Source organism: Artibeus jamaicensis, unplaced genomic scaffold (assembly GCF_021234435.1).
Source record: "Artibeus jamaicensis isolate MK-2021 breed Jamaican fruit bat unplaced genomic scaffold, CSHL_Jam_final contig_1539, whole genome shotgun sequence".
Classification (NCBI taxonomy): Eukaryota; Metazoa; Chordata; class Mammalia; order Chiroptera; family Phyllostomidae; genus Artibeus; species Artibeus jamaicensis.
This window is the reverse complement of record NW_026521299.1, coordinates 1887841-1912954: the sequence shown is the minus strand read 5'-3', so window position 1 is coordinate 1912954 and position 25114 is coordinate 1887841. Positions and strand designations below refer to the sequence as shown.

The following is a 25114-nucleotide window of genomic DNA, read 5'->3' as shown; positions in this document are numbered from 1 at the left end:
TTTTAAAGAGCCTCAGATGCTTTTTGTCATCATACAAGTTTAGGAATCACAGGACCTAAGGATTTCCAAAGGCTCTCGCAGTTCTGACCTCCTATGACCTCGGGGGCTAAGAGATTAATGGAGTCAGACTGGGGTCAGTCTCTAGTTGCCGGGTACCAGCACCAGGGTTATGGCGCCTTCATAGGACTGTTGCACGAAGTCAAAGGAAATTAGAGAAAATAAGGTTTTAGGCCATACTACTAGTACTCAAAAAAAAAAAAAAAAAAAAAGAGTCCTCCAATATCTTTGTGTTATTCCCAGTCGTCCTTCATCCTGGCTGGCGTCCTCGCCCAGTGGCTGGATTCCTGTTGCCACCTGGTGGTGGGACTAAGCCAGTGCACTCACGCAGCCACTTGCCCTTCCCCCACCGCACTCTGCCCCAGTGCCCACCCACCCCCACTCACCCAACCCGGTCCCATCCCAAGCTCACCTGATTCAGAAGCCTCAAGCCCCTCAGTGAGGTCGGAGGCCCAAGTGGAGGCTGGGGTTGGAGGGTCCCAGCAGCTCCGAAAGTGCATTCCACAGCCTCATCCCGGAGATGGTGAGTCCTTGGCGACACCCTGCCTCCCGACGTGGCCCTGCGCAGGTCTGACTGGGCAAGAGACCCGGGCCCTCTGCTCTACCCCTCCAGCAGAGCTGGAGCTGAGTGCCGGCTCTATGCTGGGGCCTTACGGACAACGTCTCTGTCGGCAGAGGGACTTAGTTACACCTTTCCGCGAGGAAACTGAGGCTCAAAGAAATTAAATGACGAGCACAAAGTCACAGTTTGCAGTGAAGGAGCCATGTCTCAAACCCGGGTGGATCTTAACCCACGACTATCTCCACTACGCCACAAAGCCTCTAAATGAGTGGTTCCTCACCTTGGCCGAACCCTGAATTCCCCTGGGGAGAGCTAAAGAACAGTAACGCCTGGGTTCGTCGATCTGGGGTGCGGCTGGAGCACCGGGCTTTGTAAAGTTCGGTAAGTATCCCAGCGGCCACTCTGAACTCATCCGTTCTGTTTTCTGTACCTTGAGGCTCTGCTCTTCGCTCGGAGGCGGGGGGAGGGGTGATGGCAAACTTCCGATAAGTGATCTGTATGGAGAGGTTCAGCCCCCCCCCACCCCCGAGGGCTCACAGGTGCACTGGGGTGGGAGCGGCAGGCGCCACAGGACAGCCCCCCCACCCCACCCCGGCCTGGAGCGAGAAGCCTGGCTTTCCTGCACCCCCGCAAGTGGAGGGTGTGTTCTGCGGCAAGTCACCATCTGACCCGGAGCGAGGCTGGGGAATGTGGGGTCCGGGCTCTGCTGAGTACTGGCTGTGTGGCCTTGGGCCAGTAACTGCACCTCTTTATGAAGTTGCCTCTTATGTGAAAGGCATGTACAAAAGCATCTACCCCCCACCCAAAAAATGGTTGTATTAAGTGAACTAACACAGATAAAGCACTTATTCCAGTGCCTGGAACCCAGCAAGCTCTCAATGAATTGTTACAACTACTGTCGCTGAATTGTTACAACTAATTGTTACAACTACTAGTCCTGACTCTGACAATAGCTCCGCGTGGACTACTGCCAATTACTCAGAAGTAGCGGAACCCCTCTCTTCCTTTTTAGAACTACCGTTCTCTCAATGATAGGGCTAGCACAGAGAGCCCCGCCCATAGGAGAGCACATGACCCGAGTTGTGATCGTAGTGCCCCATCCTCTTGGACTTTACAGGCTAATCCGCAGGTTAGCAGCGAGTGACACCAGTGGAGCAAGCCAGGCCCCAATTTTGGGGGAATCCATATGGTCAGGGGCCATCAGCGGTCACCTTTCCCACCAACGCAGAGGAAAACAGAGAGAGTGAGAGACTTAAGGACACTTTTCGAGCCACTGGATACAGCCATGCCTGAGGTAGAACGCTTCTAGCTGGCCCAGTTAAGGGGCCAGTCAGCTTTTGAGCTTACTCTAGTTGGCACTGGACTTCTGTCCCCTGCCATCAGCAGAGTCCTGCCTGGCTTTTGGCTGGATTCATAGTCCTTGCTCACCTCCAGGGCCACTGGGGGTTCAGCTGAGGCATGTCCAGTGAATGGCTTTTTAGGTGGAGGTCAGTCCTGAAGGCAACTTTCAAGCCACATTAACTGCCCGCAAGTGAAAATCGCATACAGGAGGGCAATCCCCCAGAGGTTAAAGAAGAGACAAAAATCAACGCAAAGTGTGGTCCTAGACCTTTAAACGCCATTATGGGGACAATTAGCAAAACGTGAGTGGGTCTTTGGCCAAGGGTAATACAGAGTTCATTATAGTATTCTTGCAGCTTATGTGTAAATTTGGAATTATTTCAAAACAAAAGGAAAAAATCTCAAACTGCCTTTCAGGTAGTGTACCCGCACTCCATTCACGCACCACTTCGGAGACAGGCAGGGACACTGAAGGAGTGCCAGCTGGACAGGCAGGCGGCCGAGAGTCTGTGTCTGTGGCCATTAGAAACACGGCACTCCCATGTGTGGGGCCAGGACAGAATAAGAGAACGCAGGGTCTCCGCTCCCAGGTCGCACTGGTTCTCTGTCTCCCATTCACACATTCGACTCGGACTCCGGGCCAGGCCCCGGGGAGGCACCGCCAGCAGGATGGACAAGGTCCCTGGCCTCGTGCAGCCTGCCACCCACAGCCACCACGGCTAACGTGCCTGCTCCCGTACTGAGAGACATGTGGACAGCCACCCAAGGGTGAGACGGCGTCAGCTTTTCCTCGAAGGCCTCCTGGAGACAGTGCAGTGCCTCGGTGGGTCTCACACTGGGTGGGTGTCAGAGTCGCCGGCGAGCTCTGCTGGGGTGCTGAGTGCTGGGCCCCACCCGGTGCTTCCGGCGGTCAGCGGTGCGGCCTGGGAATCTACACCTCTAACACGGTCCCAGGTGGCACTGATGCTGCTGGTCCAGGGTCCCTGCGTTGAGCGTCACGGCTTTCCTGAGAGGAGTAATTGAAAGAGCGAGAGTTTCCAGCCCCACAGAAGGCTCTGATCACCCAAGGATCCCTTAAAACTCCTGCTGCCCGAACCCCACTTCCTGCTATTTAACTCGGAATTCTGGGAAGTCAGACAGTATTTTTTAAAGCCCCTGAGTGATCCTAATGTGCAGCACAGTAGGACACCACGGCCCCAAATGACCACACCAGTCAGGGCTCTCCTCTTTGTTTTCAATTTATTCTCTGAAGCCTTGCTGAATGTACAGTTCCCCTCAGCTCACATGCAGTTCAACAACTTTCAAAGGCCTCTTAGCACCCACCACCGCCCACTGGTATCAAATGCCATACCACTGGTATCACACCTTCGGTGTGACCCTAAAGGAACTTTCCCGTTGTAATCCATGAGCACCAGGTTTAACTATAAGTAACAGAAAATTCCCCTGTCATAGTGACTTAAACAAGATCAGTTTGTTGTCTTTTTTTCCATCTTTCTCTCTCAAATTAAGGCCCCCAGCTGGTTGCTTTATAGTCACAGCTCACATTCCCAAGGTTACCTCACAATCCCAAATGGCTGTTGGAGCTCCAGCCCTTAGGGAGCTCTTGGCCTCTTGTCAGCCAATGGGAAGGAGAAAGTAACTCAGAAGGGTGCACCCCTCTTACAAGGATGCCTCCCAGGAGTGACATACAAACGTCCACTTACAGCCCAAGAGCCAAAGTCTGGCCACATGACCACACGGCTGCAAGAAAGCTGGGAAATATGTTTTTCTGGGTGTCTGTGTGCTCAGCTACATACTGGGATTTTATCAGTAAGGAGGAAGACATGTTGGAGGACAAGCAGATGCCTCCAGACCATCGCCCCTCCCTCCTCACGCCTACAAAGACCTCGGTTTTGAGTCTCGCATCACCAGACTACACCATTATCTGAAGATTCGGGCTCCCGGCTCTCACTCTCTGGCATGTCCCTGCCCTAATTCTTGCAGATTTCCACTTCCAAGCCAACCCTCCCAATGCCCAGCCTCTGCGTTCCTTGGCCCACTTGCCTCAATGATCCCGTCCTCCACTCTCCTTCCACCGCTAGATTTTGCCATCACTGACCCCGTAGAATTTCCATTTCCTCCTCCCCACTCTCTCACCCCACTCACCCCCTTTGGCTCCCCAGCTCCACCATCTTTCAGCCTCACAGAAACTGCATCTACCAAATGATCTGTCACATTTTCCCTGTGTTTTCAGCCTACAAATATGTTGTCTCTCCCAACTGAAAAACAAAGCAAAGCATCCCTCTCGAATCTGCCTCCCCTCTAACTAGCTCCCCGTCTCTCTGCCCCCCTAGTCCTGCTCGGTTCCCCCACTCTCCCCCGCTGTCCCTGCCACCACCCCACTCCCGCAACACCGCCCTAGTCAAGGCCACCAGCAACCTCATGGTACACGGGGCAGCCACCCATTTCCTTGCCCAGCTCCCTTGGCCCATGCCGACAGGCGTCCACACAGGCTGACTTCGCTGGGACAGCCCTGGTTCATCTCTGCTGCTCTGGTGTGGTTATGAGTAGCGCCCCCTTCACAAGTGTCCGGGCTTGGACAATCAATTACACTGCCACCCTCTCTCCCGGTGGCACCTGACACCTGTCACTCCCTCCCTCCCTGGCTGCTCCTCCTCAGGCTCCTCAGCCCGTCTCCCCTCTGTTGCGGACCCCCACCCGCTGCAGGCCCGGCCCTCATACCCCCGCCTGCTCTAACTTCGCCAGCTGCCATGGCCACCTCAGTCAGATGCTTGCCTTGACCACATGCGAGCTGATGACTCCCGACTTTGTGTCTCCAGTCTGGACTTACATCCATTCCAAGTGGATGTCCAGCTGGCACTTTAAACCTAAGTGTCCAGCACTAGACTCCTGACCTTCCACACCTGACCCTCACCGTCCTCCTCACCACAGCTAATGGGATCTCTGCCCGGACCCCTGGTGCCCACACCCAATGCCTCTGGGTGGTCTGTCACGCCCAGCACCGTCTCACCTGGCCACTGCAACAACCTCCTTGCCGGCCTCCTTGTCCTCCTAGCTCTCCACACAAAAGCCAGAGTGGTCTTGTTAAACTTGCTCAAAACCCTTCAGCGTCCCCCAGTTTTCACTGAGTAGAACCCAACGTTACCTTAATCCTTGCTCCCAGCCCCCGTCACACCTCTAGTACCTCTGTGACCTTGTCCACTACTGTCCCCTCGCTCACCAGAGTTTATAGCTTTGCTATCCCTCAGATGTGGCTGAGCACGCTTCTACCTCAGGGCCTTTGCACTTTCTGTTCCAGTTGTTGGAATGCTGTTCCCCCAGACATTGGGGTGGCTCATCCCTCACCTTTTCAGGTCTTTACTCGAACGTCACCTTCTCTGTGAGGCCTTTCCCTGATCACTCTGCTTAACCGCACCCCTCCCTCCTCTCATACTTTGACACTTCTTCCTCTCATCCTGCTTTTCTTTTCGACACAGTATGTATCACCTTATGATACAATAGTTTAAATTGTCAGCGTTACAAGGGTAGAAACTTTAGTCCATTTTGTTTACTGCTGTTCATCTAGCGCTCAGAAGAGCACACAGTGGGGCCCCGCGGTCCGGCTCCCCGGCTCCCGCCTGCACCCACCGTGTCTCGGTCAGCCCCTCTCTAAGACCGGTCTCCTGTGGCTGGTCCAGGTGGCCGACTGGCCAGAAACGGTTCTGGTCTCCTGACTCTGTGGGGCGTGGTGGCTTCAGAGGGCGGCGAGCGGCCTGTGTTGGAGGAGGGTGGGAAGGGGCAGGGACTGCGTGCAGAGGAGGACCCCCGACCCTGCGGGAGGCCCCAGTGCAGGGCCTGTTGGCCCCTCCACTGCAGGTCCACACAGACCCTGGGAAAAGCCATGGAGTCCCCGCTGGCATCAAAGGTGACATTCTGCTCTCGAGGAGACAGCAGTACCCTTGTTTCATCCTCTGTGCCCCCACAGCCACCCCTGACCTCCACCCAGACGATGGGTGTTGTGACAATCAAAACTGGGTTCAAATCCCATTTTCAGCTCCCGCAGCCTGCACCCGGCAGCCTCGACAGGGCTTCATCTAGTAAGTGATCGAGGCTCTTGTGGGCCACTACGGTGCTGCACTGGGACAGCTGGCCTGAATCCTGCTCACTGCCCACCTGTGAGACCCCCGGCTGTGACTTCACCTTTCGGAGCCTCCTGGTCCTTTTCTGAGAGGCCGAGGTGAGACCAGGACAATGTCCGCTCCTGTCTGGGCTCCCTGAGAGAAACTCCCTGTTAGGACAGTCTGCTGGGGGCTGTGGGACACCAGGAGAACTGATGGATGAAAGAAGCCCGAACAACCTCAACAAAAATAAGCCACAGAAAGAGGCCATTTCCAACTTCAGGACCATTTTCTGTTTTGCAGGAGCCTGAACCTACCTTCCGCTGCAGAGTTCCCAGGTTTCTGATAAGCCCACCTGAATGGGTCCTTTTGCGATGCAAATTTGTTATTTTGCCAAATCAAGAAATCTGAAGTTCAAAGCAAGAGGTTCTGGTCAGGGTTTAGAAGGCTCGTCCAGTGTCACCCAGCAGGTACCTGCTAAAGCCGGACACTTGAGTCTGTTTCTGGGCAGACGCAATCTGTAGCTCTTCGCCCCTGCTCAGACTTTGGAGAAAGCCCCCCTTTTTCACCTTGGCCCCGCATGGGCAGAGTCAGGGAGACCTGGGTTTGATGCTCAGGGACTGGGGCCTCAGTTTCCCGCTCTGTGCTCTGAAAGTGAAGGAACACGGGGCTGATGTTGACAGGGCCTTGCTGCGTGTCCTGCACAGTGCTAAGCACTGTACGTGTATCGAATGGTTTGATTCTCACAACTTTCAGAAAGTCAAGTGCAATTATTGCCTTCACCTTACAGGCTAGAGAGGTGAAATAACGTGCCCGCCTGCCTTGAAAGTTCCCACAGGGACTCGATTCAACACAAGTAGATACCAGGCACACAGTAGGTGTTTGGTCAGCAGTGCGGCTCCACCAAGTACCAGCTGTGTGACCTGGGGCAAGCACTTGACTTCTCAGAGCTGCAGAGGGCCAGGCACACTGTGAGGATAAACCAAAAGCACTCGGCACAGTGCCTGGCACACGGCAGGTCAGTATTTATCAGCGTCATCATTGTTGGTGGTAGCAAATCTCTGTCTTCTGAAAGATTTAACTTTAGCAACCATCTACAATTCTTATGGAGTTGAGTCTGGTGACTAATGCCAGTGATCAAGTTGAAAAATGTCATTCTTAGACCAAAGCAAGGTGTAATTGTAGAGCCTCAAGTCTGGTTTTCTTTGGAGAAAGGCCTGGGGTACTGGTGTCAGATCAGAAGGTACTAGAAGTTATCTGTGTTCCTGCTCTGAATCTCACCCTAAACTGACCTCATTTTAACTAAAAGCTTGATGTCTGGTCTTAAACCTACCCCTGACCCGAATCTGAACTTTACACTGCCTCTCAGTTCTCCACACAGGTTCACCACTCTGGGCCCACCAAAACCTAGAAGTTTCTTTTCATTCTCTTCTGAGTCCCACTTAGCTACTTTCTGTCCCTGTCATGATCTGAGCCCATACTAATTCTCAAAAAATTTTTAAGGATATTTTATTGATTATGCTATTACAATTGTCCCATTTTTATCTCCCCTTCATTCCCCTCCACCCTGGATGCCCACCCCCCCTGCAATCAGCATTCCCCACCCCCTTAGTCCATGTCCATGTGTCACACATATAAGTTCTTTGGCTTCTCCCTTTTCTATGCTAGTCTTAACCTCCCCCTGTCTATTTTGTACCTACCATTTATGCTTCTTATTCCCTGTACCTTTTCCCCTATTCTTCCCCCTCCCCTTCCTCACTGTTAACCCTCCATGTGATCTCCATTTCTGTGGTTCTGTTCCTGTTCTAGTTTGTGTACTTTGTTTTGGTTTTTCTTTTTTATTTTTTAGGCTTAGTTGTTGATAGTTGTAAATTTGTTGTCATTTTACTGTTCATACTTTTGATCATATTCTTTTTCTTAGATAAGTCCCTTTAACATTTTATATGATAAGGGCTTGATGATGATGAACTCCTTTAACTTGACCTTATCTGAGAAGCACTTTATCTGCCCTTCCACTCTAAATGAAAGCTTTGCTGAATACAGCAACCTTGGATGTAGGTCCTTGCCTTTCATGACTTGGAATACTTCTTTCCAGCATCTTCTTGCCTGCAAGATTTCTTTTGAGAAACCAGCTGACAGTCTGATGGGCACTCCTTTGTAGGTGACTGACTCCTTTCCCCTTGCTGCTTTTCAGATTCTCTTCTTACCTTTCATCTTGGGTAATGTCATGATGATGTGCCTTGATGTGTGCTTCCTTGGATCCAGATTCTTTGGGACTCTCTGAGCTTTCTGGACTTCCTGGAAGTCTATTTCTATTCCCAGACTAGGGAAGTTCTCCATTATTTTTTCTTATTAGTTCAATTTTTTGCTCTTCTTCTTCTTCTTCTTCTGGCACACCTATGATTCAGATGTTGAAATGTTTAAAGTTGTCCCAGAGGTTCCTGAGCCTCTTCTCACTTTTCTGAATTCTTGTTTCTTCATTTTGTTCTGGTTGAATGTTTATTTCTTTCTTCTGGTCCAAACTGTTGATCTGAGTCCCAGTTTCCTTCCCCTCACTGTTGGTTCCCTGTATATTTTTCTTTATTTTACTTTGTATAGCCTTCACTTCTTTCTCTATTTTACAACCATACTCAATCATTTCTGTGAGCATCCTGATAGGTTGGTTATCTCTTCTTTGCTTAGTTCTGTTTTTGGAATTTTGATCTGTTCTTTTCATTTGGGCCACATTTCTTTGCCTCAGCACACCTGTTACGTAGTAAGGGGTGGGGCCTTAGATATTCACCAGGGTGGAGCAACCCACATCTCTGTGTTGTGGTGCTGTCTGTGGGGAAGGGGTCAGAGACGTAACAGTGCTGCTTGCTGGGCTCTGCCGGCTTTCTGTTTCTCCCACAAACAAATTAGGCCCTTCTGGTGCTGATTCCCAGGTGGGTGGGTTTGTGTACGTTCTAGGATCTTTTGGGTCTTTGCAATGAACTCTCCTGTGAAGCTGGGAGTTTCTCCCACTGCTGCAACCTCCACAGAATTTTACAGCCATAGGTTTCAAGGCTCTATTTTCCTGTACTGGAACCCTGGGTTGTGTCACCTGTCTTGCTCCCTGGCTGTTTTTCCTGGTTTACCCACACACAAATGTGGGACCACCTGGTCTGTCAGCTGTCACCTTGCCATGACCCCTCTCCTCCCTGGCTGCCTGGCATCCCCTCTTATGGGTCTGGAAGAATATTTCTTTTTTAACTCCTTGTTATCAGACTTTCATACAGTTCAATTTTCTGGGAGTTCTAGTTATTTTTTTGTTTTTAAATTTATTGTTGCTCTTCTTTTAGTTGTTCAAAGAGGCAAAGTGTATCTACCTATGACTCCATCTGGAAGTCCTCGAAAGATTTTTTTTTTTATTCTAACCTGAGGATATGTTTACTGATTTTAAAGAAAGAGGGAGGGAGAGAGAGAGAAACATCAGTCAATCTGTTGCCTCTCCTATGTGCCCTGACGGGAGATCAAACCCAAGCCTTTTTTGTATGACGCTCCAACCAACAGAACAAATCAGCCAGGTCTCAAAGGATGTTTTTAAATGTAATCGCATTGAAAGCATACAAAATTTGAAGGCATCCTCCTCAAAAGTAAATGTTAAATTTTTTTTATTAAAATTATTTTACATGTTTTTAAAAGTGACTTTTTCAATATATTCAAAATTATGTATTAAAATAAAAAGGCAAATGTAGTTTATAATTAATGAATATCAAAAATTCAATCAAATCTAAATGGCTTGGGAAATTCTAATTCCATTGTATTAAATATTTTTAAAACTAGTCCCAAAATAGCATCCAGCGTCCCACTGGTTGCTGGTGTGAGGAGCTGCACCTTGCTCCACACGGAGCGTCCAGACCTGCACACAGGGAAGCTGCGCCGTCCCGTGAACTGTCTATAGGGGCCAGCATCCTTGGCTGCCATGTACACTGTGACGAAGACCTCGCTGATTCATGAGAACCTTCAAACCACAAAAAGAAGCAAGAAAATGGACACTTGTTACACAAGTATCTATCACACCATGCAACCTGAGAAGGAAGATTTGAGAAATGAATTTATCTTTTTGTTCATTTAAGAGGTTCTTCTCCCCGCACTTCAAAGCCATGTCCATCCCTGCTGTCCAGGGCAGACAAACACCTTTGGTTTGGAGAACAGTGGGCAGGAGGTGTGGAGATGAGTTCCCTGGGGCCTGGGCAGGATTCTGATGCGGACACTTAGGTTTCCTGCCTGTGGGGTCAGCTTGAGGCCCCGGGCGCCTGGGGTCTTAGTTACGTATTTGTTCGGAGTTTCAGACTCTCAGCACCTCTCTGAAGTGCGGGTCCCAGGTGCATCTACTCTTGTCCTGGTCAAGCGGGTAGCACTGCTCCATTGTGCCAAGTTCTTTGCTGCCTAGAAATATTTTGCTTAAGCTGTGCCTTGTGTGTGGAACATTCTCTGTCCCGTCTTTGAAGTCCTTCAGGTCTCAATTTACAAATTCCCCTCTCAGACAGCCTTGTCTGTCTTAGATCCAGACTGGACCTTACCCGCTATTCTCATGGAACCCAGTTCTTTCCCTTTTTGCATATATTATAATTAATAATGATGCAATCATTATAACTGATTGTGTATTTATATCTTTACTACCTTTCTCACAAGCATGTGAGCTCCAGGAGGGCAAGGACCACACCCTTCGTCTATTACTGAGCGGTCCGTGGTCTGTGCCTGGGAAATACGTGTTGACCAGCCTCCAGCTGTGAGTTCCCCGTCCTCTGATATCAGGGCTAACGTCTGCCTCACACATGCTGTTGGGAGGTGGAGAGAGGGTGGCGGCAGGGGGCTGACACACAGAAAACCCTGGTCAGTAAACCCTGTTATTATTATTACACATTCAGCAGCAACTGAGGACTGGAGATTCTTGGAGGGCGAGACTGGAGAGCTCTGTAGAGTCGGGCAGGTTTTGAGGAATAGCGAGCACATTCCAAGAAGGAACAGCTTGAGGAAGGGCATGGAGGAGAGAAAGAATAAAAGCACCAAGGAAACCTCTGAAGCTGGAGAGTAGGGTATGAGCCATCCCTGTAGTTGGAATGGCAGATTGGGACCCAGTGAGGGAGAGCCTTGAATGCCAACTCAGCGCATTCAGACTTGAACCTTAGGCAGTATAGAGCCAATGCACGTTTTTATCAAAGGCACTGACTGAAGAAGTAGCATTTTAGAAAGATTAATTATGGCACGCCTTGGTCAGGTGGACCAAGGAATGAAGAAAGACAAAAAGCCTTTCTCTATTCAACCCCCTTCTCCAAACCTGCGACTATAAAAGGTGCTCATTTTAGAAGAGCTTTTCTGCAAAGCTCTGACAGCTTTGGATTCAGGCCCGGCTCAGCACCATCAGGATCTAGCTGACCCTGAACAAGTCACTTCCCCTCCCTGAGCCTCAGTTTCTCCACCTATAAAATGGAGGTGACCTCTACCCTATCTCACTGGATGGACTTATGTGCAAAACAAATGAAATACAGATGCACCCATTAATTCCCTCACTCAAAAACTGAACCCCAACATGCGTCAAGTTGTAATGGAAACGCTGGGGAAACGGATTAAGTGGAAGCGCCAGACATCAACGCGTGCAGTTTCCACTTGGCATCTCATTTAGTCACACAAGGCTTATCAAACCCACTTTATGGATGACAGATGAGGGCCCAGAGAGGCTAAGTCACTCGAGGACGTTCAGCTCTGCCGGGGCAGAGCTCAGGGCTTGGGCTCCGGGTGACCGTGCCGGAGATGACAGGCCTTTGGAGACGTCTGGCTGTTCGCAATGTCCAAGACCTTCATCTTCCTGTTCCCTCTCCGTGTAGCCTCCCCACTGTGGAACTCCCACTCATCTTCCAAGTGTCAGGTCAGGCTGCAGACAGCCTCTGGGCAGCCCCTGGGCTTCCTGGCCCTGCAGCAAGCCTCTCTCATGACATTAGCCACACAGCACTGCGTCTACGGTCTCTGGACGTTTAAAAAAGCATGTCCTCTATTGGTAACAAATATTTAAATGTACACCCATCACATAGGCATATTTCCCTATAAAGTATATACACCTACTTCTGCCAATCCCTATATATTAAGTATTAGTAAATTCTAGATTTGAATAAAGAATTTTATTTATTTATTTTTAGAGAAAGGGGAAGGGAAGGAGAAAGAGAGGGAGAGAAACATCAGTGTGTGGTTGCCTCTCACACGCCCCCAGCTGGGGACCTGGCCTGCAACTCAGGCGTGTGCCCTGACAGGCAATTGAATGGAACCAGCGACCTTTCGTTTCCCGGGCAGGCACTCCATTCACTGGGCCACACCAGCCAGGGCTAGACCTTATTTTTATGAAAAATAAAGATATAGGATCTGATCTAATATTTTCTTCCCACACCCCTTTGACGCCGACAAATTACGAGTGGATATCAAACTCAAAGCTGGGGCGGGGGGGGCTGGTACAGAGATGCCACCCTCCAGCTGCTGGGGGTCTGAGAAGAAATTGGGGTCGCAGCCTCTTCCCTCGCAGCTTGGGCCCCGAGGCGCTGGGGTTCACAGGCAGGCGTGCACTCCCGGCGCCGCCGGCCCCCACCTCCTTGAGCCAGCGCGGGGCGGGGTGAGGTTGAGCCCGGATTAGCCGGGGCGGGCGGCCAGGCCCCCAGAGCGCAGGGCGGCCGCCGACCGGGTACGGGCGGGCGAACGCACCATGCCGCTGCAGGACGACACCCTCCGGGAGGTGTGGGCCTCGGACAGGTGCGGGAGGTCCCCGGCTGCCCACCTGGACCCCGGGGCACCCACGTGGAGGGGTTGGGAAGGGCAGGAGAAGGGAACGGAGACGGACCGATGACTCTGCTACCCGCAGCGGGCCTGCGGAGGAAGACGGCAGCCCCGAGGTCCAGCGGCGCCCCAAGCAGGTATGTCACCCCCGCTTGGAAAGGAGGCAGAAAGATCCCCCCACTGTAGGCCAAGTTGGGTAGGGGACCTGGAGGGGTGCCCTCAGCAGGGTCTAGGGGCGTGCTTCCCTGAAGGGGGTGGCTGGTTGGTGTGTTCGTTTGTTCGAGGAAAGCGGTGTCTGGGGACACGGAGCGTCCCGGGAGGAACTGGGGCCTTGGCGGACGGCAGGTGGCCGTGGTGGGTCATCCTTCCTGTCCCAACAAGGAGGCTACAGTTCCCCTCCCGATAATCCCTGGTTATTTCTGGCGACTCCAAGGATTAGAAGGTGACAGGCAGCCCTCGGGCCCCCCTTCCCTCCTCTTCTTGCTCTTGACCCCGCCCTCGCAGCGGCCCGCCCGGGGACAGAAGTCGAAGAAGCGGGCCGAGGCCCCCGAGCCCCTCTGCCCTGCGGGATCCAAGCCCAGGAGACCTGGAGGCAGGCGGCGGGCTGAGCCGGGGGGCGCCCCCGAGGGTGAGGGCCCAGGAGGGAGGGAGCCGAGGGTGGTCCGGGGGGCGGGACGAGGGGGACGCGCGGGGAAGCGGGCAGGGGCAGAGACGGGTGTGGAGGGATGAATGAAAGCCGGGAGGGTGTCGATGGTGGAAACCGAGCCGGAGGAACCCCGCGGGTCAGGAGCGGGAGGGGAGCGCCGAGGCCGAGGCCGGGGCGCTGCCCGAGGAGGGTCCGGAGCTGCTGACACGCGCCTCCGGCTCAGCCGCGCGGAGGGGGAGACCGCGCGAGGAGCCCGCGGAGGCCGGGGCGCCGCAGACCGTCTACACCAAGTTCCTCAGGGACCCCGAGGCCAAGAAGCGCGACCCCCGAGAAACCTTCCTGGTAGCCAGAGCCCCGGGCGCAGAGGACGGTGAGGGCGGGCCCGAGGGCGTGTCGGCACCGGGCGGAGTGGAGAGGAGGGAGGGGCTGGTCCGCGCGGCAGACGGGCAGAGGCAGAAAACGAAAAGACATCCTCCGCTTCTCTGACTTTGTCTTCGAGCCAGAAAAACACTTAATTCTCTTGTTCTTTCTCCCTTTTTCGGGGCGGGGGAAAGGAGGCACAGAGAAGCTAAGAGATTTGTATTAAACGGTAGCCAGGGGCCTGGGGTAGCCGGGTGGGACTGGCTCAAGGCCGGGAAGAGATGCGCCGGGAACAGCGCAGGTGCCGCGAACGCAGCGGAGGAGGAGAAGCGGGAGGCGGGAGGAGGGCAGGGTCCCAGCGAGAGAGGGAGGGCTGGGGAGAAGGGCGCTTTCCCAGAACAGGCCTCCCAGACCTCGGCACCCCCAACTCGAGCTCACTCTCCCGACTTGGGCGCCTCCGAAGATTTGGGGTCACCCCCATTCTTTGGGGGAGCTGCTGGAACTCCTTTCCTCCTGGGTCCCCGGCCCAGAAGGAAAGCCCCTACCCCTGGCGCTCACTCACCTATCCGGAGGGCTGGGCTCCCCAAATAATGGGGCCCACCCAGCCCCATGATGAGGAGTTTCTACCTACAGAGGAGGAGGAGGAGGAAGAGGAGGACCATGAAGAGGAAGGGGAGGAGGAAAAGAAAGAGAAAGCCGGTCTGCCTCCCAAGAAGCCCCCCGCAGAGAAGGCTGCTGCAGACCGGAAGGAGAGGAGGGCCGGGGCCCGGGGCCCGGAGGGTGGGTGTCGGCAGCACAGAGGCTCCCAGGCAGGCGAGCCGAGCCCCGCCCTTCGGGGCCTGGGGTCTCATCACGCAGGGGAGCTGAAACATCAACGAGACCCAGTGCCTGGACCTGAAAGTCTCCCCTTCTGGTGGTCTCTGCCCCCGAGGTCCTCACGACATAGACCAACATGTGCCCCCCCCCCCCGCGCCCTCCGCCCTCCCTGGGGTGCTCTGTGAACAAGGGAGGGCAGAGATTGGGTGGGGCTGGTTTAGTCCTTTTTAAAACTCAGTGTGAGTTATTGTTATAATTTTTATAAAAGTGTCAGTGTGATCACAGTGAAAATCAACAACTACACACAGCGGTGGCTCCCTAGCCTGGCCCTCGTCCCTCAGGTCCCGCAGTCGGTATAGACGGGCCCTTTGTGCACCCAGGGTCAGGGACGAGCACAGCAGATGGCAGACTCTGTGCCCCGTCAGGGCTTCCGCCTCCCTAGGGACGCTCTAACCCCCACCCTTCATTTCCAGGGGATCTGGGAAGCCCCGTCCCCCCACCAAAACCTCTGCGCATGAAGAAGGTGCCAGCAGGGGAAGGGACCAAGACAAGAAAGACCAAGAAGAAAGGTGAGACGGGTCTCTGGAGGAACAGGGGACTCTGGGTGCGGTGGTGGTTGTGACCCCCTCACATACACACACAGGGTCTGGGGAAGCTGACAAGGACCCCTCGGTGAGCTCGGCCAGAGCGCAGAAGATCCCAGCAGCCATGTTTCTCGTTGGGGATGATGGCCGAGCAGGGAGAGCTCTGAAGGAGAAAGGTGGGTGGCAGTGGCCTCTGGAGCCGTGACATGGAGAGGCAGTCGGGTGTGGGGGGAGGCACTGGGGCACAGTGTAGGGTTGGAGTGTGGGTTCCAGAGTCAGAAGACCTGGGGCCACCTTGACCAGGATTTTAATCACTGTGTGGCCTCAGGCACGTGCCTGACTTTCCGAGGCTCTGATAATAGTCACGTGGGGCTACTCTCCTGCGGCTGTGGGAAGGGACCCAGGGGCACATGGCTTTGAGAAGCACTTTGCAAACCACGAAGTACCCTGCCAGGGTTAAGAGGCTCGTCCCGCTCTGTCACAGGCACTTCCAAAGGCTCAGAAGAGGAGAGGAAGGAGGAAGAGGGCGAGGAGGAAGAGGTGGCCACTGCGACGACCAAGAACAGCAATCACAAGGGCAAAGCAAAAGGGAAAAGCAAAAAGGTTGGATCTCAGAGGAGAAGGGGCTGAGGTCCTCCTAAGGACAGTGGCAGGGGTCTGGGCTTGGGAAACTAGAGTGTGAAACCTCGTGGGCCGGGGCCATGAGGACAAGATATAAGGACAAAGGGCACAAGGCTTGTGAGAACAGAAGAGGCAGTTGCGGAGTCACCAGGCTGGGACTGGGCACCCAGGACCCTTATGTCCTCTGGTCTCTAAGTCCTCCCCTCTTCAGCCCTCACATGAAAAGACACGTTTTCTGGACAAGGGAGGTGGGGCACCCGGACAGCACACACATGTGAGCGCACCCCAGGGGCTCACCCACTGACGGACAGCCAGCTGTACGGGGCGCTCAAATATGCCCACCCTACTCCACAAGTGCTTTCCGCTACCCCACTCAGGGCCTCCCAACCTTCTGGCAACTAAAGCCTTGACACTGGCTGTCAGGGGCTTCTAGCCTCCTCCTCCAGGCCCACCAGGGTCCATTCTGACTGAGCATTCTCCAGAGGCAGAGCACATTGATAAATACATTGAATATTTTCCCTTACAAAGCCAGGCACTGACACCCACACACTCAAGTGAGCAGGAGAGAGAGGTCCACCTGGGGAGAGAACGAGATGAGAGTCTGTGAGAAAGCGTTTCCCACGCACACGTGGAGAGATCACCGCGAGAACACGGCTGGGGCCTTCACCACGCGGGTTTGTTAGTTTGTTCAGGTCTCGGGGGTGGATTCACATTAGTCAAGGTCGCCAGACACCAACATGTAAATTGAGAGGCGGTTTATTCCGTCCCAGGAGGAACAGAACTGGAGGCAGTGCAGCCTTCGGTATGGTAGGCCCTCGAAATCCACAGCTGCAGAAATGTTTGAATGTGCTCTGGCTTCCCCCAGATTACATTCCAAACATACCCTTGCACTTCACAAGTTTCTTCTGGAGCAACCTAGAGTGGAGAAGAGATGTTCACTCGCCCACAGGCTAAGGGCCCACTGCCCGGTACCAGCCTCACCTCATGCACAGCACAAACCTGCCCTCAGCAAATGTGCCCGCCCGCCGCACGTCAGAGCTGGGGAAAGCTAGAGCTGGAATTCCCACTCCCCGTCCCGTGAGGGCTGGAACGTGAGGACAAAGGGCACCATGTTTGTGAGAACAGAAGGGACAGTGTGGGTCCCCAGGCCCGGCCGCTGGGGAACCTAATGCAACCAAACTGTTATTAGTCTTCCCATGAGCAAAATGTGCTTATTGATTCATTCATTATGTTAACCATGTGCTGCTCTATAGCAAATCACCCTAAAATTTAGTGTCTTAAAACAACAGACATTTATTTTCTTAATTTCTCTGAGTCAGAAATCTGGGAGGAGCTTAGCAGGGTGGTTCAGGGTCTTAGGAGACGTCACCTAGATGTGCAGGCACTCTGCAAGCTTGTCTGGAAACGGGGGGGCCCGCTTCTGAAGTGCCTCCCTGTCCTGGGTGTTGGCTGGAGGCCTCTCACAGGGCAGCCGAGTGTTCCGAGGCTCGGCAGGCGGCCTCCCCGAGCCCGGGAGTGGCCAGAGAGAGAGAGAGAGATAAGAGAAGCCACAGTACCTTTCATGCCTTAGCCTTAGCTTTAGAAGTGACCACCCCATGATTTCTGCCATATTGATTGGTCACAAAGACCAATCGTGGTCACAAAGACCCTGAAACAGTGTGGGAGGGGACAATACCAGGAGGTGGGGACAGCTGGGAGCCATCCTGGAGGGTGGCTACTACATTGAGTACTAAAGTGCTCATAATAACCGTGGCAGCAAACACTTCCGCGCACTGTGTGCTGAGAGCACCTCAGTTAGTGCCTTCGGCACCCCCTCGCCTCGAGACCGTGCGTGCACATGGAGGAAGATGCTTCTAAAGGCTCTGGATCTAACAGGGACCTGGGCAGCATTAAACACCAGCCCCACCGCTTACTAACTAACTATGTGAACTTCGGCAAGTTCCCCAACCTCTCTGAACCTCAGCTTCCTCATCTGTAAAACGAGACAGTTAGTTACCTCAGTGAATATTGATGATTAAATGAAGCAATATTTGAAAAATGCTTAGAACTACACCCGGCATATTGGTAGACTATATATGAGTGTTTGTTACATGTACAAATTAAGTAAGGTCTGTCCCAGGGATTTACCTCCCACCTATCTACTCCTTAGATGGAAAAACTAAGTCAGGGCACTTAACAACCCTGACAAATAGTAGTGGAATCAGGATTTGAACCCAGGCTCTCTGGCCCCAGAGCCTGGACTCTTAGCTACAAGCTAAATGAGATAATAACTAAGTGCGAGCCTCCCAGAGCCTCCTAACACAGCCTGCTGAGCTGCTGGCGAAGATGAGGGGCCGCCACACCCTAGCTGGCCTCTTTGTTCTCTCCCCGCACAGAAAGTGGTGAGTTGTCCTGCCTGCCCTGCCTGTGTCCGGCACTGGGGACATGCTGAGGGCAGGGGAGCTAGTGCCCTGGGGCTGATGTACCCTCTGCCCCCACCCAGAAGGAGGAGAGGGCCCCGTCCCCACCTGTGGAAGTGGGCGAACCCCGGGAGTTCGTGCTTCAGCCTGCCCCCCAGGGCCGGACAGTGCGCTGCCGGCTGACCCGGGACAAGAAGGGCATGGATAGGGGCCTGTATCCCTCCTACTTTCTGCACCTGGACACGGACAAAAAGGTGGGCAAAGGAGAGGGAGGGGGAGGGACAGCGGAGGTGCCAGACCCAGGCTGAGGGCGGATCTGGGACCAAGATGTGGGGAGGGGCCACAAGGCAAACAGGCTTTCTCTTCCCTTCACCCGCCTCCTTTGCCACCCCATCTTCTCCTCCTCTCACTCGTCTCCGCATCCCCCCAGGTGTTCCTCTTGGCTGGCAGGAAACGGAAACGGAGCAAGACAGCCAATTACCTCATCTCCAGCGACCCTACCAACCTGTCCCGGGGAGGGGAGAATTTTGTCGGGAAGCTGAGGTGGGGCTGGGGGACTCAGAGCAGCAAGAGCTCCATGGCCGGTCTTCTCTGTCACCTGTGCCTGCAAAGCCCCCGGCACGTCGGACAGCCTGGCCCAGGGCTCCTCACACTTTGTACAGATCACTTGGGGATCCTGCTAAAATGGCTCAGCGGGTCTCGGGTGGAGCGGGGCTGTGGGGGAAGATTCTGTATTTCTAGCAATAATCCAGGGGATGCCAACACCCCTCGTTCGGGAACCTCACTTGGAACAGAGGATAAGTTCCGCGAGGGCAGGGCCTGCCTTGCTCATGGGGAACCCCTAGCACCTGGCACACAGCAGCTACTGGGTAAAACTTTACTAAGCGATGGGATGAGCAAGGGTTCCGCACCTACCCTGTGCTGTCTCCTCATAGACCCCATCGAAACCTCACCGCAAATCCGAGAGGTGGGGGCTGGACCCTTGAGTCAAGCCTAATTCTAAGTAGCTTGCAAATATTAACCAATGTATTCCTCTAAACGAGGTAAATACTATTCATATATCCATTTTGCAGATGAGGAAATTGAAGTTAAGGAACTTGCCAAAGGTCACACAGCTAGTAAGAGACGCAGCTGAGATTTGCACACTGCTCAGTCTCTAAATCCGTTTTTATGAAAGACCCCATGCGGGTAGCCTGGGGCAGGGGACATGAATTGCTCTATCCTAAGACACCTTCACCCTCAACCAAAAGGAACTCTCAAAACTGCTTGGCTGGGAGGGTCCCGGCGTAGGGGCGTGGAATCCCTTAGCCCCGCCCCCAGCCCCACCCTTCTTCCAGATCCAACCTCCTGGGGAACCGCTTTACTGCCTTTGACAATGGGCAGAACCCGCACCGTGGAGGAGGCGGCGCTGACGTGGGGAGCCTTCGGCAGGAGCTGGCGGCCGTGATCTATGTGAGACTCCAGCTGGCCCCCGTGGCAGGCCCCGCCCCTTGCAGGGCCTGGCCTAATGCGCATCTCCCTCCCAGGAAACCAACGTGCTGGGCTTCCGAGGACCCAGGCGAATGACAGTCATCATTCCGGGCATGAATGCGGACAACGAGAGGGTCCCCATCCGGCCCCGAAATGTGAGCCCGCACCTCCCTGACCCCTCTCCCTGAGGGTCCTACCCGCTACGTGGCTCGCTGCTCTGGGGAGCTGGGGCTGCAGTGGGGGGAGTCAGCTGGCCCAACACGCAGCCTTCTGAGCATACTCCACCCTCCAGGGCAAATTCGTCCTGGCAATTTGTGGAGTGAATTCAAGGTTTTTGTATTGAATTCACTGAAACAAGCACAATGGTTGCTTCTTTTACGTTTACACCCAATTATCCATTTATATATTCATTTGACACACACATACTGAGAGCCAAGTATTATCCTAGGCACCTGGAAGACTAGCAGACAAAAGAAAGATCTGCCCTCCTGAAGCTGGCATTCGAGGGGAGCAAGACAGCAGTGATAACTGCGAGAAATACCGTATTTTTAGGACTGTAAGATGCACCTAGGTTTTAGAGGAAAATAGGGAAAATTTTTTGAACCAAAAAAATGTGGTAAAATATTTAATAACCTGTGGCCCTGCTCCACCACCACCCCACCCCACAGTGAGCCAGGTAAGCTACATTCTGACTGTAAAACACACTCCCTTTTTCCTCCCAAATTTGGGGGGGGGGGTCTTATAGTCCAAAAAATACAGTACGTAAAGTACATAGTATGTTAGAAAATGATAAGTGCTTTGGGGGGAAAAGAAAAGGTTGAACAGGGTTAGAGAAATGAGAGATGTGTGATTATAGTTTTCAATATTAAATACAGTGATCAGAGTGTATTTAATCATCCAGGCAGAGGGCAGAGCCAGTGCAAAGGCCCTGAGGTAGGACAGCGCCTGGTGGGTTTGAGGAACAGCAAGCAGGCGGCCAGTGTGGCTGGAGGGAGATGAGGTAATAGGTGAGAGTGGGGGGCAGATAGGGCCTGTATAACTGGTTTTTACTCTGAGAGAAACAGGAAGCCAGAGCAGGGTTTTGAGCAAAGGAGTGAGATGACTTGACTTATATTTTAAAAGCAAAGGTTGTGTGTGGGTGTGGGTGTGGGTGTAGGGTAGATGGAGAGACGTTCTACAGAAAAGTGGCCCCCTGCAGAGTCAGTCCCTCACTGGGCTCCTTAGCAATGTGGGTCCTTTGCTAAGGGATTTCAGAGACAAGGAGAGTTGGCAGGCCCCATGCTCACAGTAAGGTCCCTGTACTCATTTTCAATGAAAAAATAATATCCCCACCATCCAATCACAAATTCTTCCCTGCTGGAAAGTCACATGGTAATTGGGACCAGCCAACCCATGGGCACCAGCCATGGGAGGTTCTGGTCTAGAGGATCCTGTGGGTCCCACACTTGCCCCTCCCACGCCTGAAATAAACACACGCATCCTCCAGAGGAAGAGTCTTCTGTGCATTTGGTCTCAGTGAAAAACTACCCACTGCCGCTCTGGGTCCCTCTTCTTCGTCTCAGTTCATTCATTCTACAACCATTCATTAAAACCAGGCACTAGAGATCCAAAGTCAACACAACAGTTAACATCAAAACAACATCTAATATTTATGAGCATTAGCTCTGTTCTGGGGGAACTGATCTAAATAACACTCCGTGTACTGCTAAGATAGCTAATCCTCAATACTGAGGGAAACTGAGGCACAGGGCGTTACTCAAATACTATACCTGCCCTTGGAGTATCTAACTCTGTCCACTACAGCACAGTGGGAGGAGTAAGAGCAAGGTATTGTTGGAAGCTAAAGGCTAACACATCTAAATCGGACATGGGGTCGGGAAGCCTTCTTGGAGGACATGACCCTGGGTGGGCTCCCTCTAAGCCATGAACGTGACAGGTGGCAAGGAAACTCAGGAAAGAAATCACTCAGAGCACCTCAGACAGACGTCACTCCTTCCTTCCAGAAACTCTCTTCCAGGACATTTTGTTTTAACCACTGTTTACCTGCTCGTCTCCCCAAGCTCAACTGTGACCTCCTTGTAGGTTCTAGAATGTCTGGTTCATCATTGTAATCAGGTGCCAGCACATGGCCATTCTGAAGAACCCTTGGGTACAAATGACACAGAACACCTACTGTGTGCCAGGTGCTACTTGCCCTTTTCCAGCCTCCACTTTGGCACCCACGGCAAGCCCCGCTCTCACAGATGCACGCCCTGCCCACAAGGACACCAGAGACCAAGCATGCTCTCAAGGACACCCAGAGTGGAGGGTGACATCCAGGCTGTGCAAAAGCATGCATAGGTCCCCAGGCCCCCCTCCTGTCCTTCCTGAGATGTCTCCTCCACCCCTAACTGGCCTCTCTCCACTTCTTCTCCTGGCATCCCAGGCCAGCGATGGGCTGCTGGTGCGCTGGCAGAACAAAACACTGGAGAGCCTCATCGAGCTGCACAACAAACCACCTGTGTGGAACGAAGACAGTGGCTCCTACACCCTCAACTTCCAAGGCAGAGTCACGCAGGCCTCAGTGAAGAACTTCCAGATTGTCCACGCCGATGACCGTGAGTACCTGAGGGCCTGGACCAGGCTGTTCCCCACCACCTTCAGGGCCCTGACCCTCACTCAGGCTTTTCCCCACCATCTTTCTCTCTCCCTGGAGCCAGAACATCCAGGAAGGTTGCTCTCTCCTGCGGGGAGGTTGCTATCTCCTGCGGGGAGGTTGCTATCTCCTCTAGGGGCATTGACGCTGTGCTCTCGGGAGCCTCAGATATTCCAAGTAGATAGATGTCTTAGGGCTCGTTATTCCAGGCCCTCGCTCTAGCAGAGTCCTGGGGTGGAAACTGGGATATGCTGGGTAAAACTGTGTTGAAGGGAGAGCTAAGCTGCTGGGGTGTGAAGGCCACTGATAGCCCGACCCCTTTGTGGTCAAAGAGGGTGCCGAGGCTCAGAGAAGGCAGTCCACACCCAGTGTTTCAGCTCCTGCACGCTGCTCTGGCCCTCAAAGTTTACTTCACAAACACACGGTGCTTTCTACGTGCCAGGCGCTGTTCTCAGGGCCTCACAGATACTGAATCATTAAATCTTTTCAACAGTCCTGTGAAAAAGGTACCATAATTATCCCTATTTGGGAGATGAGAAAACTGAAGAACAGAGAGGACAAGTGACTTACCCAAGATCATACAGCTAGTGAGAGGAAAAGCTGGAATTGGAACCCAAAGTGGCCTGGCTCCAGCACCCAGTTTCTAACCCCTTTAGATTTTTAGGAGTAGGGAATATTAATCAAGCATTTCTGAGTGCCTACTCTATTGTCTTCTCTCAAGTGAGGTGAAAGGGCTGCCCTTGAGGAGTTAGGAAAACAAGCTGTACCCTAACATAGTTAAGTTAAAAAGGTCCTGTTACAAGCTTGGGGAGAGGCCCACACCAGCATAAGGAAGCTTGGGAATGAAATGGAAAGCTTTCTCCAAAGGGTCTACTGGTTCCCAGGGCCAGCTAATACTGAACGACTCCCCATCCCCCACTCCGTCCTGGGGGTGTACCCCCAGTGTCACCTGTCCCCAGGCCTTGGATAATTGCTCTCTAGATCACATTTCTGGTGCAGCCTAGTCTGGTGAAGTTGGGGGTATTTTTAGCAATTTCCTGTCCCTATGGATGGGGGGTAGGCTGGGGGATGTTGGGGGCTAAGTGGGACCACTGGCTAAGGAAGGGAACCAGGGGGCTAGTCGAGGGATTGAGCCTGGTGGTCTAAGATAGGACTTGGGGTGGGTTGCGAGGGAGGAGGAAGAAGAAATGGGGTCCAAAGACACCAGGAAAGTTGGCGAGGGAGGAATCTGGCTTGGGGAAGTTTGACAGGCTCCTGTACTTCAGTGGCAGTAGCACTCAATAGCCCTGGGCTGCTGAAGATAAGGCAAGGTCCTGTCCTCCGGGGCTTACCGTCGCTGGCGGTAAAGCTGTAGGTGGGGCAGGTAGGGTGAGATAAGAAAAGGGGAGTGGGTGAAGGGTGAATAACTGAGAAGGTGGTGGAGTATCGCGGCCCCTATGTTGAGGGGATGGGCACTGATTGACAGGATGGGGACCCAGCAGGTCTCGGGAAGCTCCCACCCTTATGTTTGTCCGCAGCTGACTATATCGTGCTGCAGTTCGGCCGCGTGGCGGAGGACGCCTTCACCCTAGACTACCGGTACCCGCTGTGCGCCCTGCAGGCCTTCGCCATCGCCCTCTCTAGCTTCGACGGGAAGCTGGCCTGCGAGTGACTCCAGCAGCTCCCGGCGTGCCCTGAGCCCGCCAGGGTCGGGGAAAGTATTCAGTGGAGGTTTGCAGTGTCCCTTCACCAAAGTCCCTACCGAAGGCTCCTCCTTTGTCGGGGGACCCCTCAATGTCTCCAGGTGACCTCCACCACTTCCCAGTCTAGTACAGACCCACCGAGGGGCGGAGCTCAGACGGCAGGTCCAACGCAGATGAAGAACATCTGGAGCTGTGCCGCACATCTGGTCACAGAGCTAGCCTGTGCCGCTTCACACACACATACACACACACACCATCCCCCGCCCCAGTCACTTCCTGTCCAAAATCGGTAGTCAGTGTTGTTTTAACCCGATTCAGGGCCGTTCCAAGGACCTGGGAGGCTCGGAGGAGAGGGGCGGGTGACTGAGGGCGAGGGCCGGGACGCACATCCCCAATAAAAGCTGCGTCCCAGGCCAAGCGGAGCAGTGGTTCTTCGGCCCGCGCGAGGGACAGGGCGGCGGAAGGGGTCGGAGGGCGGGCAGGAGGCCGTCCTCGCCCGCTCCCGCCCTGGCCCCGGGCGCTCGCGCGTTCCCTCCCCCGCGCCCCTAGCCTGTCCTACCGAAACTCGGCGAGCTCGCCCAGTCAGCACGCCCCCCGCGGGGCCCCGGGGGAGCCGGGCCGCGAGAGAGGGCCCCGGAGGTCCGGGAAGAGGGGGAAAGGGAGAAATTCGAGAAACAAGCCTCTCGGGGAGAACCAGACAGACCAGGTCCGGGCGGGGCGGGCGCAGCCACCAGGGCGGGGCCGGGTCTGGGCCCCAGAGCGGGGCCGGGCGCTCAGGCGGGAGAGGGAGCTCCGCCTCGACGGCTCTGCGTTAGAGGGGCGGCCGGTGGGGAGCCCGAAGGCCCGTGCGCTCCGGCTCCGCCGGGCTCTTCGTGCCGCCGCACCCGGGCCGGGACACAGCGGAGTCGGTTCTCCGGGCGGGAGCTCCGCCCTCGGCCCCGCCCAGGCCGGAGTCCCAAACCCCGGTGGGGCCCTGGGTTTAGGCTCTTTTAGGCTGGGAGCGTCGCACCCCCGGGCGAGGAACGGGGCGCCAGGGCGCAGGCAGGGCAGCGCGGTCTCGG

At 54.0% G+C, this 25114-nt stretch overlaps 1 protein-coding gene across 2 annotated transcripts; it reads left to right on the top strand.

Moving 5' to 3' along the window:
• The first annotated feature begins 12712 nt into the window (after positions 1–12712).
• Positions 12713–24470, top strand: TULP1 (TUB like protein 1). Of its 2 annotated transcripts, XM_037144353.2 has the most exons (15): positions 12713–12816; positions 12926–12977; positions 13345–13468; positions 13710–13856; positions 14480–14626; positions 15136–15231; positions 15306–15422; positions 15731–15849; positions 18243–18248; positions 18350–18520; positions 18697–18809; positions 19604–19718; positions 19793–19891; positions 22162–22333; positions 23889–24470. In XM_037144353.2, the coding sequence occupies exons 1-15, from the start codon at positions 12770–12772 to the stop codon at positions 24020–24022; spliced, it is 1659 nt and encodes a 552-aa protein (XP_037000248.2). In that variant the 5' UTR covers positions 12713–12769; the 3' UTR covers positions 24023–24470. The 2 variants fall into 2 exon arrangements, with proteins under 2 accessions (XP_037000248.2, XP_053525176.1); XM_053669201.1 differs by lacking the exon at positions 18243–18248 and having other exon boundaries at positions 13345–13432.
• Positions 24471–25114: the final 644 nt, after the last annotated feature.

Bases quoted from the DNA above. Each gene is read 5' to 3' on its own strand.
- TULP1 (XM_037144353.2), top strand. From the start codon at position 12,770: ATGCCGCTGCAGGACGACACCCTCCGGGAGGTGTGGGCCTCGGACAG. The intron at 14,627-15,135 runs GTGGGTGTCGGC...CTTCATTTCCAG, and splicing joins CGGGGCCCGGGGCCCGGAGG to GGGATCTGGGAAGCCCCGTC. The intron at 19,719-19,792 runs GTGAGACTCCAG...TCTCCCTCCCAG, and splicing joins AGCTGGCGGCCGTGATCTAT to GAAACCAACGTGCTGGGCTT.